Source organism: Cherax quadricarinatus, chromosome 32 (assembly GCF_038502225.1).
Source record: "Cherax quadricarinatus isolate ZL_2023a chromosome 32, ASM3850222v1, whole genome shotgun sequence".
Taxonomy (NCBI): Eukaryota; Metazoa; Arthropoda; class Malacostraca; order Decapoda; family Parastacidae; genus Cherax; species Cherax quadricarinatus.
Window position 1 is genome coordinate 36,678,503 of NC_091323.1, and position 17,726 is coordinate 36,696,228.

The following is a 17,726-nucleotide window of genomic DNA, read 5'->3' on the forward strand; positions in this document are numbered from 1 at the left end:
ACATAATATGCATTCTTTATTGTGCTCTCTCTCCTAGTTACCTTCGGAAGATTGTCCCTCTAAACGCCATTGGTCATGAAAGTAGAATGTCAGATTCATATAAACACAAACTATCAGAACTATTTACAAAAAAAAAGGCCAGATAGTGAAACTGGGACAAAATATGTATCAAAGATATATTATTCATTCATGACATTTTCTGTAATAAGAGTTCATTACAGTAATTAAGTAAGCAACAATACAGACACTCACCTTCAGGTGCTGCACAGTGGAGAACACATGCAATAAAAACAAAGACATTTGGTTAGAGCAAAAATATTACTCAAGATGGATGCAGATTATTTTTTTAAATATGCCACAGCTCTATGGCAAAGCTGTACACTCAACAATACTGTAAAAAGCCACGTAGAAAACTATATATCTGGTGTTATCCAGAAGATAAAGATAGATGCCTCAGGAAAGAAGATCAAAGGCAGTCTCTTCCACATAATAAGTACAGAATGAAAAAAACTGAAGAGCATGGCACTAAATTCTAAAATTAATAACAGAAACACAGTATAAGATTGAAGATATTGCTATGTTAGTATTATATGGCCATATATGAAGCAGAGGTAAACATCTCTAAAGTTTTTAAAGGGGGTCAGGCTGCCATAACATTACATTTTTTTACCAATTCTGTTAAAAATAAAACCTTGGTATATACTGTACATGATATGGCAGATATTTCTGACACTGCAGGAAAAATCACAGAAAATAGTTCATTATGCCTAAAACATATTTAAACCTCTTCGGCAAATCAGTGAATTCATGTCAGGTACAGAGACTGTAAATGTCATCAAGTGAGAGAATACTGTATACAAAACAGTATTCTAAATTCCTTTTCAATTTTATTAATATCATGCTTAAATTGCAAAATTTCATTACAAAACATTTCACAATTATGTTAATGACTGAAACTGCAGATACACACATCAGTGTGTTGCCAATGGATGCATTACTTTCTAGATATTACTAATCTTCACTTATCCTAGTTTAAATTCAACTGCCTGATGTCCTTAAGAACAAGAGTGAGATGCACCTTGGCAGCATGTGACTCAAGACTTCAGGTCTATAGAGAATAATGTGACAGTATTGTACAGCTTTACTCTGTATTCCATCAGCAATGCTTAAAAGGAAGCTTCCCCAAATGTTACATCAGTAACACAAAATAAGGAGGATTTTGTAAAATGGAAATAACAAAAATCTAAGTGAAGCATCTCTGAAACACTGGAAGTGAAGCATCTCTAAAACACTGGACTTTGAGAAGAAAACCTCACTGATCACAAAAATGCAAGATTTTCAGGTCAAGTAGACAGTCATAAAATGGACTGTAATTTCTAAGAGACTATACTAATAAAACAACGAAGTTCACAAAAATATTCAGTGCTTGTAATCATTAAGAGTTCGCTTTAATGTACTGTACATTTCAATTAAACTGGAGCTAAATTTTGACAGATTAAAAGTAAAAGAACTGGAATGCAAAATACAAGATGCAAATGAAAGCTGCAACGGCAGCCATGACTGAAATAATGAAGATATAAAAAAGACGACAAATACATTAGAGCATTAGATACAACTGGAAGAGATGTGACAAATACAGTGGGAGATACGGCAGAACACTATACAATACTGTATACTACCATAGTTGATGGCAAATATGACACAAGTTGAGTGATTTACAATAAAAATTAAGTTACAGAGGAAGAAAGACAACTGAAGTGCAGTACTAAAGTAATATTCGCACATATACTATGGAAATATAATTAGGAGGTTTACAAAGATTTGTTATTAACACCAGCCAGAAGAAAGGTAATGAAAATAATGACCAGTAAAAGAGATCTTAAGGAAAATATATTTAATATGAGATCAGAGATATCATGTATATCACTCAAAAATTATTCATCAAAGAGAGATTTATTTAGCCACAAATTTTATGTAACAGGCTGATAAAAAGATTGGAAAAGCCATCTTACTTTAGAGATAGGATAAATGAGTGATTTTAAGTGGAGGGAAATGTTTAGAGGACACAGTGAAAGACAAGCTAATAGAGGTATAATTTTAGTCAAATTAATGTAATAAGATGTACATCAAGTGGACAATATACTGAACCATTTTAAAGGTATTGTACTTTGTTTTGTGGACCAACTTATTTTGTCATAACGCTTTATACATAAGCTGTCATACAAAGATCCTAAAGGGAAAGCACGTTATAATTTTATGGTCAGCAAAAAGGATATATAAGAAGTTAAGGGGGACCTGAATGCTAAAGTAGGAGAAACTTTTAGAGAGGGTGTGGTAGGTAAGTTTGGGGTGCCAGGTGTAAATGATAATGGGAGCCCTTTGATTGAACTTTGTATAGAAAGGGGTTTAGTTATAGGTAATACATATTTTAAGAAAAAGAGGATAAATAAGTATACAAGATATGATGTAGGGCGAAATGACAGTAGTTTGTTGGATTATGTATTGAACATAAGAACATAAGAAAGGAGGAACACTGCAGGAGGCCTGCTGGCCCATACTAGGCAGGTCCTTTACAATTCATCCCACTAACAAAACATTTGCCCTACCCAATTTTCAATGCCACCCAAGAAATAAGCTCTGATGTGAAAGTCCCACTCAAATCCAACCCATCCCACTCATGTACTTATCCAACCTAGATTTGAAACTACCCAAAGTCCCTGCCTCAATAACCCAACTAGGTAGACTGTTCCACTCATCAACTACCCTATTTCCAAACCAATACTTTCCGATGTCCTTTCTAAATCTAAACTTATCTAATTTAAATCCATTACTGCGCGTTCTCTCTTGGAGAGACATCCTCAAGACCTTATTAATATCCCCTTTATTAATACCTATCTTCCACTTATACACTTCGATCAGGTCTCCTCTCATTCTTCGTCTAACAAGTGAATGTAACTTAAGAGTCTTCAATCTTTCTTCATAAGGAAGATTTCTGATGCTATGTATTAATTTAGTCATCCTACGCTGAATGTTTTCTAACGAATTTATGTCCATTTTGTAATACGGAGACCAGAACTGAGCTGCATAATCAAGGTGAGGCCTTACTAATGATGTATAAAGCTGCAGTATGACCTCTGGACTTCTGTTGCTTACACTTCTTGATATAAATCCCAGTAATCTATTTGCCTTATTACGTACGCTTAGGCATTGCTGTCTTGGTTTAAGGTTGCTGCTCACCATAACCCCCAAGTCCTTTTCGTAATCTGTATGGCTAAGTTCTACATCATTTAATTTATAAGTACTAGGGTTATGGGCACTCCCAAGCTTCAGAACCTTGCATTTATCTACATTGAACTGCATCTGCCACTTTTCTGACCAAGAATAGAGTTTGTTTAAATCCTCCTGAAGTTCCCTAACATCTACGTTTGAATCAATTATCCTACCTATCTTTGTGTCATCGGCGAATTTGCTCATATCACTAGTAATTCCCTCATCAAGATCATTGATATATATTATAAATAACAACGGGCCCAAGACTGATCCCTGTGGAACGCCACTTGTTACAGATCCCCACTCGGATTTAACCCCATTTATGGACACTCTCTGCTTCCTGTCAGTGAGCCATGACTCGATCCACGAGAGCACTTTTCCCCCAATGCCATGAGCTGCCACTTTCTTTAACAGTCTATGGTGCGGAACTCTATCAAAAGCCTTACTAAAATCTAAGTAAATAATATCAAATTCTTTATTGTGGTCAACAGCCTCAAAAGCTTTACTGAAGAAAGTTAATAAATTAGTTAGACAAGACCGGCCTCTTGTGAATCCATGCTGAGTATCATTAATCAAGCTATGCTTATCGAGATGGCTTCTTATAATCTCAGCTATAATTGACTCTAGTAATTTGTAAATTGAGGTCAGGCTTATGGGATTTGACAAGACTTGTCCCCTGTTTTAGAACATAGCCAAGCATCACCTGGAAGAATAAATTAAAAATATTAGTTAGAGAGGCATGAAGAAAAAACCTCATCAGGACCCGGCGACTTATTTTGCTTCATCTGTCTAACAACTAAACTGTGATGAGCCCACTGTAGGCAGTAATAGGTCAGTAAGATAGTAAAGGGGACAGCTATAGACCTGGAGATAAAAGATAGATGGGTACATAATGATCACTTTCTAGAGCATAGAGTAAAAGGTAGATGGGATACAAGGAGAATGGGGGAAGAGAGAGGTGAAGGTTTATAAACTAAAAGAAGAGTTAGGGTATATAAACAGGGAGGATAGGGGCTAATGAGAGCATAGGCAAAATGTAGTGTTAGAGTGTTCAGCAGAAGTTTGTGGTTACAGGAAAGTGGGTGTGGGAGGGAAGAGGAGCGGTTGGTGGAATGATGATGTGAAGATGTGAAGAGAGTAGTAAGGGAGAAAAAGTTAGCATATGAGAAGTTTTTACAAAGTAGAAGTGATGCAAGGAGGGAAGAGTATATGGAGAAAAAGAGAGAGGTGAAGAGAGTGGTGAAGCAATGTAAAAAGAGAGCAAATGAGAGAGTGGGTGAGATGTTAACAAATTTTGTTGAAAATAAGAAAAAGTTTTGAAGTGAGATTAACAAGTTAAGAAAGCCTAGAGAACAAATGGATTTGTCAGTTAAAAATAGGAGAGGAGAGTTATTAAATGGAGAGTTAGAGGTATTGGGAAGATGGAGGGAATATTTTGAGGAATTGTTAAATGTTGATGAAGATAGGGAAGCTGTGATTTCGTGTATAGGGCAAGGAGGAACAACATCTTGTAGGAGTGAGGAAGAGCCAGTTGTGAGTGTGGGGGAAGTTCGTGAGGCAGTAGGTAAAATGAAAGGGGGTAAGGCAGCCGGGATTGATGGGATAAAGATAAAATGTTAAAAGCAGGTGGGGATATAGTTTTGGAGTGGTTGGTGCAATTATTTAATAAATGTATGGAAGAGGGTAAGGTACCTAGGGATTGGCAGAGAGCATGCATAGTTCCTTTGTATAAAGGCAAAGGGGATAAAAGAGAGTGCAAAAATTATAGAGGGATAAGTCTGTTGAGTATACCTGGCAAAGTGCATGGTAGAGTTATTATTGAAAGAATTAAGAGTAAGACGGAGAATAGGATAGCAGATGAACAAGGAGGCTTTAGGAAAGGTAGGGGGTGTGTGGACCAGGTGTTTACAGTGAAACATATAAGTGAACAGTATTTAGATAAGGCTAAAGAGGTCTTTGTGGCATTTATGGATTTGGAAAAGGCGTATGACAGGGTGGATAGGGGGGCAATGTGGCAGATGTTGCAGGTGTATGGTGTAGGAGGTAGGTTACTGAAAGCAGTGAAGAGTTTTTACGAGGATAGTGAGGCTCAAGTTAGAGTATGTAGGAAAGAGGGAAATTATTTCCCAGTAAAAGTAGGCCTTAGACAAGGATGTGTGATGTCACCGTGGTTGTTTAATATATTTATAGATGGGGTTGTAAGAGAAGTAAATGCGAGGGTCTTGGCAAGAGGCGTGGAGTTAAAAGATAAAGAATCACACACAAAGTGGGAGTTGTCACAGCTGCTCTTTGCTGATGACACTGTGCTCTTGGGAGATTCTGAAGAGAAGTTGCAGAGATTGGTGGATGAATTTGGTAGGGTGTGCAAAAGAAGAAAATTGAAAGTGAATACAGGAAAGAGTAAGGTTATGAGGATAACAAAAAGATTAGGTGATGAAAGATTGGATATCAGATTGGAGGGAGAGAGTATGGAGGAGGTGAATGTATTCAGATATTTGGGAGTGGACGTGTCAGCGGATGGGTCTATGAAAGATGAGGTGAATCATAGAATTGATGAGGGGAAAAGGGTGAGTGGTGCACTTAGGAGTCCGTGGAGACAAAGAACTTTGTCCTTGGAGGCAAAGAGGGGAATGTATGAGAGTATAGTTTTACCAACGCTCTTATATGGGTGTGAAGCATGGGTGATGAATGTTGCAGCGAGGAGAAGGCTGGAGGCAGTGGAGATGTCATGTCTGAGGGCAATGTGTGGTGTGAATATAATGCAGAGAATTCGTAGTTTGGAAGTTAGGAGGAGGTGCGGGATTACCAAAACTGTTGTCCAGAGGGCTGAGGAAGGGTTGTTGAGGTGGTTCGGACATGTAGAGAGAATGGAGCGAAACAGAATAACTTCAAGAGTGTATCAGTCTGTAGTGGAAGGAAGGCGGGGTAGGGGTCGGCCTAGGAAAGGTTGGAGGGAGGGGGTAAAGGAGGTTTTGTGTGCGAGGGGCTTGGACTTCCAGCAGGCATGCGTGAGCGTGTTTGATAGGAGTGAATGGAGACAAATGGTTTTTAATACTTGACGTGCTGTTGGAGTGTGAACAAAGTAACATTTATGAAGGGGTTCAGGGAAACCGGCAGGCCGGACTTGAGTCCTGGAGATGGGAAGTACAGTGCCTGCACTCTGAAGGAGGGGTGTTAATGTTGCAGTTTAAAAACTGTAGTGTAAAGCACCCTTCTGGCAAGACAGTGATGGAGTGAATGATGGTGAAAGTTTTTCTTTTTCGGGTCACCCTGCCTTGGTGGGAATCGGCCAGTGTGATGATAAAAAAAAAAAAAAAAAGTTAAGGCAGCATTTGTCCACTCATCTGCAATATATGTACACAGATGAGTAACCACTGAAGACTAAGCAAGACTAGTCACTGATAATGGTCGACTGAATATTTTAATTTTTTTTAAACTAAGGAAATCATATTCTAAAGTGAGATTATCAGAACTCTTAAAGACCATTAGGATGCAATAAAGTAAATGGAAGAGAATTTTATTGCCTCATGACCTGTAAATCTTGAGTCAAAATGAATCAAAGTTTGAAAGTAAAATTAGAGATAAATGTCATTAAATATTAAGAGTATGTGTATGTGCCATCCATATAGCAGAAAAAGAAGCAACAAGCTGTACAGAGAAACAGGAAACAATATGGATGAAACAGCACTGAAGACCAGAGTTTCTATGTGGAGAGAAAATATTAGTAATATACAATGCTTTACACAGAAATTAGTTGAAAAGCTATGCATGTTGCAGAAATCTTTTATGAAATAACATGCTCTGCAATGATGAATAAAGTACATATGGAGTTGCTACCACTGTAATTAGGATTCACCACTCCAGCAACACCAGTCAATTCTGAACCTATACATTGTCATTCACAATCCTTCCAACAATATTACTAACAAAAAAGTTCAAAATCTCACTACTTCTGGTAAAATTTCCCCAAGTTCATCATTTGCTTATGTACAGTATACAACTTTTAAAATATGAGATGTACCCCTGAAGACCAGTGACCCACACTAAGACTTGTGTCCATAGAACCAGATCCTGACACAGTACAATGATGCCAACAAAACACTATGTTCGCCTTACTGTAAGGCTTCTTATACAATATAATACTCAATAACTTATAAAATTCCTCCAACTAATTAAATATCAAAACTATAATAAGTTGCAGTGTAAATGTTTAGTAAATGTATTCAATGCCCATATAACATTGCCTTGTTTATTCAACATATTCAAACATAGGCTTTTTTTTTTTTTTAAACAAACTGGCCATCTCCCACTGAGGTAGGGTGACCCAAAAGAAGAAACACTTTCAGCATTATTCACTCCATCACTGTCTTGCCAGAGGTGTGCCAATACTACAGTTTAAAACAGAAATATCTCCACCCCTCAAGTCCGGCAAACTGGTTTCCCTGAATTTTTTTTTTTTTAACAAGTTGGCCGTCTCCCACCGAGGCAGGGTGACCCAAAAAGAAAGAAAATCCCCAAAAAGAAAATACTTTCATCATCATTCAACACTTTCACCTCACTCACACATAATCACTGCTTTTGCAGAGGTGCTCAGAACACAACAGTTTAGAAGCATATACGTATAAAGATACACAACATATCCCTCCAAACTGTCAATATCCCAAACCCCTCCTTTAAAGTGCAGGCATTGTACTTCCCATTTCCAGGACTCAAGTCCGGCTATATAAAAATAACTGGTTTCCCTGAATCCCTTCACTAAATATTACCTTGCTCACACTCCAACAGCTCGTCAGGTCCCAAATACCATTCGTCTCCATTCACTCCTATCTAACACGCTCACGCACGCTTGCTGCAAGTCCAAACCCCTCGCCCACAAAACCTCCTTTACCCCCTCCCTCCAACCTTTTCGAGGACGACCCCTGAATATCTTCATAAATGTTACTTCACTCACATTCCAACGGTATTCCCAATCGTAAAAACAACTTTCCTCCACTCCTATTTATCATGTTTATGCATGCTTGCTGGATATATAAGTGCCTTGCATACAAAAACCTCTTTACAAAACCCCTCCCTCCAACCTCTCCTAGGACAACACCTACTCTGCCTTCTATCCACTACAGATTTATATGCCCTCCAAGTCTTCTCATTTTGTTCCATCCCCTCTAATTATCCAAACCATCCAAACAACTTCTCTTCAGCCCTCTGGATAATGCTTTTAGAAACCCCACACCTCATAATCTCCAAGCTATGAATTCTCTGCATAATATTCACATCACACACTGCCCTCAGACATGACATCTCTGCTGCCTCCAGGCTCCTTCTTGCTGCTACATTCATAGCCTAAACTTTACACCCATTTAAGAGCATTGGTACCACTATACTCTTATACACAGTCTCTCCAAGGCACTTAGATTGAGGATGAAAAGCATTTGACCCCTTGATAATTTCAGAGTTATCATTTAGAGTACTTGCTACACCCCAGCTTTTCATTTGGGTACTTTACACAATATATCATGCTTCTGCTTGTTTAAGGTGCTATTTTAGTGTGCAGAATCCAAACCAGTACTTCTAAATATTTTCCTGGTGTACTGTAAATTATCTTGTCTTTAATTACAGTTTGAGGGATTCTTAGGCATTAGGTAATAATTTAGCCCTAGTATTTGTGTAAATTTCTGCAGGTAGTAACAATTCTATGTTATTCTCCAGATCTGCAGTTCCATCTTCCTTAAACAGAGCTGTTAGCATAAATCAAAATTCCAGTTTAGAGTAAGGGCACCTAAAAAATTACCCTGATTGCTTGGCATCTCTGTTTTGAAGATTCATGTAATTCTGTTTATCATTTTCCAGCCACTTGCAATATTAACTCGATGATATTCTCTTACCATAAAAAAAAAAAAAAAACTATGAGGCAAAAAACGGAGGTAAAAAGACACTATCATTAAAGGAACTTTCAACTAATATGCCATTTCCCTCTTCCCAGCATTTTACCTCTCCTGGTAGCACCTGACTGGACCTGGCACAACCTCATCTTTCCCTTATGCTTCATATATAATTGTTTTCATGCATTCCAAGCAACAGTGCAATTTTTAATACAGTACATAAAATAAACTAGGTACCAGGCACTTTCCCATACTGTATATGTGTGTGTGTTGTTTTTGTGTGTTGTTTGTTGTGTGTGTGCTGTGTTTGTTCTGTGTGTGTTGAGTTTTTGTGTGTTGAGTTTTTGTGTGTTGAGTTTTTGTGTGTTGAGTTTTTGTGTGTTGTGTTTTTGTGTGTTGTGCTGTATGTTGTGTGTTGTATATTTTGTGTTGTATGTTTTGTGCATGTGTGTGTCAGTCATTATATATACAGCACATTGTTCCAAATAGTGGAATCACCTGCATACAACAAAATATAAGGATATTTCAAAATGCCATTCTTTGTACAAAAAAACAACTCCAACATTTCATTGTGTACTGACCTCCATGTACCTCATCTTCTGTTGGTCTGTAAAACGATAGACCTAAGGACACAACTGCTGCTACTTGAAGAATAATGAGGGTAACATCTTGTAAAGCTTCCCATACCAGCATCAGGAACGTTTTAGGCGGCTTTGGTGGTATAACATTTGAACCAAATGTTTGCCGCCTGTGCTCCATGTCGCTAGCATTCCCACTCAACCCTGATGAGAATCAATAATGATATATTCTAATAAACTGCATATTCCAGAAACAAAGAACATTTCAAGTGACTATAATACTATATAAAAGAAGTGACCAGAAGTAAAAATGCATAAATACCAGTACTGTATATATATTGCATATACACATCCAACAAGAACAGTATATACAGTATACTGTAGTTCATGAATAACTTAAGTGTATGAACGTTTATCAATAACAAACACACAGACAAACTTTAGAAGATTGATTAATCTGTCGAAATATTCAAATCAATCAATGTTCTGAGTTTCTGTCTTCATGTGGGTTATTACTGAGCACTGTAGTATATTATAATTATAAATGAATTGGTATAGTTTAACCCACATCAATAGATATTCAAATTACTGGACCCCCCAAAACAATGAAGTTTAGGAGTGTAGCCAGGAAGGTCAATGATCTTAGAGCAGGATCTTATCAACAAAACATAATGATAGTAATAAAATAAAGGTTTTAAACTTGGTACAGTATGATATTACCATCTGTAGTGATAATTATAATACAGTAGTAAGTGTGGTAGGTCACACTGAAAGTGTGTCTTTATGGCTAGCCACTAATATAGTGTCTTGATGGCTAGCCACTAATGTAGTGTCTTGATGGATAGCTACTAATGTAGTGTCTTGATGGCTAGCCACTAATGTAGTGTCTTGATGGCTAGCCACTAATGTAGTGTCCTGATGGCTAGCCACTAATGTAGTGTCTTGATGGCTAGCCACTAATGTATTGTCCTGATGGCTAGCCACTAATGTAGTGTCTTGATGGCTAGTCACTAATGTAGTGTCTTGATGGCTAGCCACTAATATAGTGTCTTGATGGCTAGCCACTAATGTAGTGTCTTGATGGATAGCTACTAATGTAGTGTCTTGATGGCTAGCCACTAATGTAGTGTCTTGATGGCTAGCCACTAATGTAGTGTCTTGATGGCTAGCCACTAATGTAGTGTCTTGATGGCTAGCCACTAATATAGTGTCTTGATGGCTAGCCACTAATGTAGTGTCTTGATGGATAGCTACTAATGTAGTGTCTTGATGGCTAGCCACTAATGTAGTGTCTTGATGGCTAGCCACTAATGTAGTGTCTTGATGGCTAGCCACTAATGTAGTGTCTTGATGGCTAGCCACTAATGTAGTGTCTTGATGGCTAGCCACTAATGTAGTGTCTTGATGGCTAGCCACTAATGTAGTCTTGATGGCTAGCCACTAATGTAGTGTCTTGATGGCTAGCCACTAATGTAGTTTCCTGATGGCTAGCCACTAATGTAGTTTCCTGATGGCTAGCCACTAATGTAGTTTCCTGATGGCTAGCCACTAATGTAGTGTCCTGATGGCTAGCCACTAATGTGGTGTCCTGATGGCTAGCCACTAATGTGGTGTCCTGATGGCTAGCCACTAATGTAGTGTCCTGATGGCTAGCCACTAATGTGGTGTCCTGATGGCTAGCCACTAATGTAGTGTCCTGATGGCTAGCCACTGGTGAAGTAAATTTATGATCCCAGAACTTACCATTGGTAGGGGAAGAGTAGAGCTTCTTTGTGATTTCGAGCGTGCTGCCATGCTCCCGCTGTATAAGCTCTATGCCCTCGTGGCCACGCGTCTCCATGAGCTCGCGCAGCTGCCGCAGGGTGATGCCATACTGCGCCGGACGACCGTCTATAGTCGCCATCCTGCAGGCTGGCGGCGGCGACGGTGGCAGTCACCTCCAGCTCACCACGCTCAAGGCTCCCTGCTACACCGTCCCTGTACAATACAGTGTATACCTTTAACTGTGGTTCAAAACATGCTCAATTAAGAACAGTTACTGAAGACTCAAAAAGTAACTTGAACACCTAGGCAGTCCCTAATGAAGACTTAAAAAGTAACTTGAACATTTAGGCAGTTTCTTAAAAATCCTTTCACTATTTGGTGTAAATCTACATTATTGAGGCCAGTATCACTTAAATAGATCTACTACATGTTGATCATAGTGCCCTCAAATATGTTGAGAAGAATATATTTTGGCCTAGACATGAGTGACTGGGTCTGTACAGTGGATGTGCACAGTATTAAATAAAATAATTTGATTCACACAGTGTACGATGGTAACAGCTAACCTCTGACCTTGTTTCAGTTAAAATAATGACTGAGGTGCTTGCTAGGGTGGTTTTCATGGTTTTATTGACTGTTTCTTGGTGTCGACTGATAGACCACAAGACGAACTAGTGAAATGGAGAGGATTTCTATTTCAGACCGAAAGCAGCCTATTTTATGAGTTTTTAGCAGGTTGGCAGATACCTCCCCTCCCCTCGGGCTGAACCTTGCAAGACACCCCCCTCCCCCTGCCTGAACCTTGGAAAACACCCCCCTCCCCTCTGGCTGAACCTTGCAAGACACCCCCCTCCCCCTGCCTGAACCTTGCAAGACACCCCCCTCCCCCTGCCTGAACCTTGTAAAACACCCCCCTCCCTTTTGGCTGAACCTTGGAAAACACCCCCGTCCCCTCTGGCTGAACCTTTGAAAACCCCCTCCCCCTGCCTGAACCTTGGAAAACACCCCCCTCCCCTCTGGCTGAACCTTGGAAAACACCCCCCTCCCCTCTAGCTGAATCTTGCAAGACACCCCCCTCCCCCTGCCTGAACCTTGGAAGACACCCCCTTCCCCTCTGGCTGAATCTTGTAGACGCCTCCCCTCCCCCTGCGTGAACCTTGCAAGACACCCCCCTCCCCTCTGGCTGAATCTTGTAGACGCCTCCCCTCCCCCTGCCTGAACCTTGTAAGACACCCCCCTCCCATGGATCTAAACCACTGCCTTGAAAGGATCAACTTCCTGGCAGCTGAAGCATGTTCTAGGCATATTTCCCTAAGAAAGAAGAATAGCAGGAGTAAACTGGAGAGAGAAAGACGCTCCCTCTACAGAAGACGACGAAGAGTCACTGAGCTCCTCAGGAGAGCTAGAATATCTGATACACGAAAGGAGGCGCTGACCAGGGAAGTGGAAACTATCGAACTTAAGTTAAATGACTCTTACAGGAACCAGGAGAGACAGGAGGAGCTTAAAGCTATTAGTGAAATTGAAAGAAATTCAAAATATTTCTTTTCATATGCCAAAAACAAGGCAAATACCACATCTAGTATCGGGCCCTTACTCAGACAGGATGGAACTTGCACAGATGACAACAAGGAAATGAGTGAAATATTGAAATCCCAGTACGACTCTGTGTTTAGTGAACCACTAATCGGTCTGAGGATCGACGACCCAAATGATTTCTTCATGAATGAGCCTCAAAACTCCATAAATGTATGCTAGATTTCCGACATTACCCTAACTCCGATAGATTTCGAAAAAGCCATTGGCAATATGCCCATGCACTCAGCCCGGGCCCAGACTCGTGTAACTCTTGTTTTCATTAAGAACTGCAAGAAACCCCTCTTGCGTGCCCTAAGTACACTATGGAGGAGGAGCTTGGACATGGGTGAAATTCCACAGTCACTTAAAACAACGGATATAGCCCCACTCCATAAAGGTGGCAGCAAAGCATTAGCTAAGAACTATAGACCAATAGCTCTGATGTCCCACATCATAAAAATCTTTGAAAGAGTGCTAAGAAGCAGGATTGCAAATCACCTGGATTCCCAAAATCTGCACAATCCAGGGCAACATGGGTTCAGGGCAGGTCGCTCCTGCCTCTCACAACTACTGGATCACTATGATATGGCCTTGGATGCACTGGAAGAAAATCAGAATGCTTATGTAATATACACAGACTTTGCAAAAGCATTTGACAAATGCGATCATGGCGTAATAGCCCATAAAATACGTGCTAAAGGAATAACTGGGAAAGTGGGGAGATGGATCTTCAACTTCCTAACAAATCGAACACAAAGAGTAGTTTTGTAGATGAATGGTTCAGAGAACCGACATGTTGATAAATTAGACACATGTGCAACTCTTGGGTATCTTCATTGAGGAAACGTTTCGCCACACAGTGGCTTCATCAGTCCATACGTAGGAGAAACTTGAAAGTTTCTCCTACGTATGGACTGATGAAGCCACTGTGTGGCGAAACGTTTCCTCAATAAAGATACCCAAGAGTTGCACATGTGTCTAATTTACCACAAAGAGTAGTGGTCAACAGAATTAAATCGGAGGCTGCCATAGTGAAGAGCTCTGTTCCACAAGGCACAGTGCTCGCCCCCATTTTATTCATATCAGACATAGACAGAGATATACATCACAGCACCGTATCATCCTTTGCGGATGATACTAGGATCTGCATGAGGCTGTCATCTGCTGAGGACGCGGTTAACCTCCAAGAAGATATAAACAAAGTTTTCCAGTGGGCAACGGTAAACAATATGATGTTCAATGAGGACAAATTCCAACTACTCCGTATGGAAAACTGGAGGAGATAATAACTAGAACAGAGTATACTACAGACTCTGGCCATACAATAGAGCGGAAAAATAATGTAAGGGACCTGGGAGTAGTAATGTCTGAGGATCTCACTTTCAAGGATCACAACAGTGCCACGATCGCACGTGCAAAGAAAATGATAGGATGGATAATGAGAATGTTCAAAACGAGAGATGCCAAGCCAGTGATGATCCTTTTCAAATCACTTATTCTCTCTAGGCTGGAATACTGCTGTACAATAACATCTCCATTCAAAGCAGGTGAAATCGCAGATCTAGAGAGTGTACAGAGATCCTTTACTGCACGTATAAGTTCTGTCAAGCACCTGAACTACTGGGAACGCTTGGAAGCACTTGACTTGTACTCGTTGGAACGCAGGAGGAAGAGATATATCATAATCTACACTTGGAAAATCTTGGAAGGAATGGTCCCAAATCTGCACACAGAAATCACTCCCTACGAAAGTAAAAGACTGGGCAGGCGATACAAAATGCCCCCAATAAAAAGTAGGGGCGCCATTGGTACACTAAGGGAAAACACCATAAGTGTCCGGGGCCCAAGACTGTTCAACAGCCTCCCATCAAGCATTAGGGGAATTGTCAATAAACCCCCGGCTGCCTTCAAGAGAGAGCTGGACAGATACCTAAAGTCAGTGCCGGATCAGCCGGGCTGTGGCTCGTACGTTGGACTGCGTGCGGCCAGCAGTAACAGCCTAGTTGATCAGGCCCTGATCCATCGAGAGGCCTGGTCATGGACCGGGCCGCGGGGGCGTTGATCACCAGAATAACCTCCAGGTAACCTCCCCTCTGGCTGAATCTTGTAGACGCCTCCCCTCCCCCTGCCTGAACCTTGCAAGACACCCCCTCCCCTCTGGCTAAATCTTGTAGACGCCTCCCCTCCCCCTGCCTGAACCTTGTAAGACACCCCCCTCCCCTCTGGCTGAATCTTTTAGACGCCTCCCCTCCCCCTGCGTGAACCGTGCAAGACACCCCCCTCCCCTCTTGCTTAATCTTGTAGACGCCTCCCCTCCCCCTGCCTTAACGTTGTAAGACACCCCCTCCCCTCTGGCTGAATCTTGTAGACGCCTCCCCTCCCCCTGCCTGAACCTTGCAAGACACCACCTCCCATCTGGCTGAATCTTGTAGACGCCTCTGCTTCCCCTGCCTGAACCTTGCAAGACACCCCCCTCCCCTCTGGCTGAATCTTGTAGACGCCTCGCCTCCCCCTGCCTGAACCTTGTAAGACACCCCCTCCCCTCTGGCTGAATCTTGTAGACTCCTCCCCCTCCCCCTGCCTGAACGTTGTAAGACACCCCCTCCCCTCTGGCTGAATCTTGTAGATGCCTCCCCTCCCCCTGCCTGAACCTTGGAAAACACCCCCCTCCCCTCTGGCTGAATCTTGTAGACGCCTCGCCTCCCCCTGCCTGAACCTTGCACGACACCCCCCCTCCCCTCTGGCTGAATCTTGTAGTCGCCTCCCCTCCCCCTGCCTGAACATTGCAAGACACCCCCTCCCCTCTGGCTGAATCTTGTAGACGCCTCCCCTCCCCCTGCCTGAACCTTGCAAGACACCCCCTCCGCTCTGGCTGAATCTTGTAGACGCCTCCCCTTCCCCTGCCTGAGCCTTGCAAGACACCCCCCCCCTCCCCTCTGGCTGAATCTTGTAGACGCCTCCCCTCCTCCTGCTTGAACCTTGTAAGACACCCCCCTCCCCTCCCCTGCCTGAATCTTGTAAGACACCCCCCTCCCCTCTGGCTGAATCTTCGTACCCCTCAAGGGAGGTTCCTTGAGGATGGTGAGGGACTCTTGATCTAGGGAATTGGATCAGTGCTCCGGTTCCCTGAATGGAGCCTGAATACCTTCCATCCCCCCACCACGTGCGCTGTATAATCCAACGGGTTTAGCGTTCCCTCAAGATTATAATAATGAATCTTCGTAGACACCTCCCCTCCCCCCAGTCTGAATATTGTCAGGCATCCCCCTAATCCCCCACCAATCAAAACAACATCAAGGTTGCTTTAAGAGGCCAGGTGTTTAAACACTAGGACGTTTCTGCTAGAAAACATTTCGGTCCCGGGACCTAGATGGTCCCAGGACCTAGATGGTCCCAGGACCGAAACCTTGAATAAAAATGTTCCTGTTTTATCACATGTATTTTTAAACTATTTTTGTCAGTATGAATTACCAACGTTTATACAGACATCGGCTTTCCCCGAGCCTAGAAGTACACGGCTGACGCCCCGACCACCTGCCCAGCAGCGGGCACTATGACGCCCCGACCACCTGCCCAGCAGTGGGCACTGTATGACACCCCGACCACCTACCCAGCAACGGGCACTGTATGACGCCCCGACCACCTACCCAGCAGCGGGCACTGTATGACACCCCGACCACCTACCCAGCAGCGGGCACTGTATGACACCCCGACCACCTACCCAGCAGCGGGCACTGTATGACGCCCCGACCAACTGCCCAGCAGCGGGCACTGTATGACGCCCCGACCAACTGCCCAGCAGCGGGCACTGTATGACGCCCCGACCACCTACCCAGCAGCGGGCACTGTATGACGCCCCGACCACCTGCCCAGCAGCGGGCACTATATGACGCCCCGACCACCTGCCCAGCAGCGGGCACTGTATGACGCCCCGACCAACTACCCAGCAGCGGGCACTGTATGACGCCCCGACCAACTGCCCAGCAGCGGACACTGTATGACGCCCCGACCACCTACCCAGGCAGCGGGCACTGTATGACGTCCCGACCACCTACCCAGCAGCGGGCACTGTATGACGCCCCGACCAACTGCCCAGCAGCGGGCACTGTATGACGCCCCGACCAACTGCCCAGCAGCGGGCACTGTATGACGCCCCGACCAACTGCCCAGCAGCGGGCACTGTATGACGCCCCGACCAACTGCCCAGCAGCGGACACTGTATGACGCCCCGACCACCTGCCCAGCAGCGGGCACTGTATGACGCCCCGACCAACTGCCCAGCAGCGGGCACTGTATGATGCCCCGACCAACTGCCCAGCAGCGGGCACTGTATGACGCCCCGACCAACTGCCCAGCAGCGGGCACTGTACGACGCCCCAACTACCTGCCCAGCAGTGGGCACTGTATGATGCCCCGACCACCTGCCCAGCAGCGGGCACTGTATGACGCCCCGACCACCCGCCCAGCAGCGGGCACTGTATGACGCCCCGACCACCTGCCCAGCAGCGGGCACTGTATGACGCCCCGACCACCTGCCCATCACCAACACAGGTAGAGGAAGACTGCAGTCCCCCACCATCACCAACACAGGTAGCAGGAGACTGCAGTCCCCCACCATCACCAACACAGGTAGAGGAAGACTGCAGTCCCCCACCAT

General features: G+C 43.1%; 1 protein-coding gene across 8 annotated transcripts in view; it reads right to left on the reverse strand.

Moving 5' to 3' along the window:
* LOC128690237 (plasma membrane calcium-transporting ATPase 3) overlaps nucleotides 1-17,726 on the reverse strand; it is a 559,190-nt gene that overhangs the window by 28,390 nt on the left and 513,074 nt on the right. For all 8 annotated transcript variants that reach the window (XM_070090721.1, XM_070090714.1, XM_070090715.1 and 5 more), the window contains 2 exons: nucleotides 11,471-11,704; nucleotides 9,731-9,931 (listed from right to left, as the gene is read on the reverse strand). In XM_070090721.1, the coding sequence (XP_069946822.1) occupies nucleotides 9,731-9,931; nucleotides 11,471-11,630 (361 nt within the window). In that variant the 5' untranslated portion in view covers nucleotides 11,631-11,704. The remainder of the gene's footprint in view (nucleotides 1-9,730; nucleotides 9,932-11,470; nucleotides 11,705-17,726) is intronic.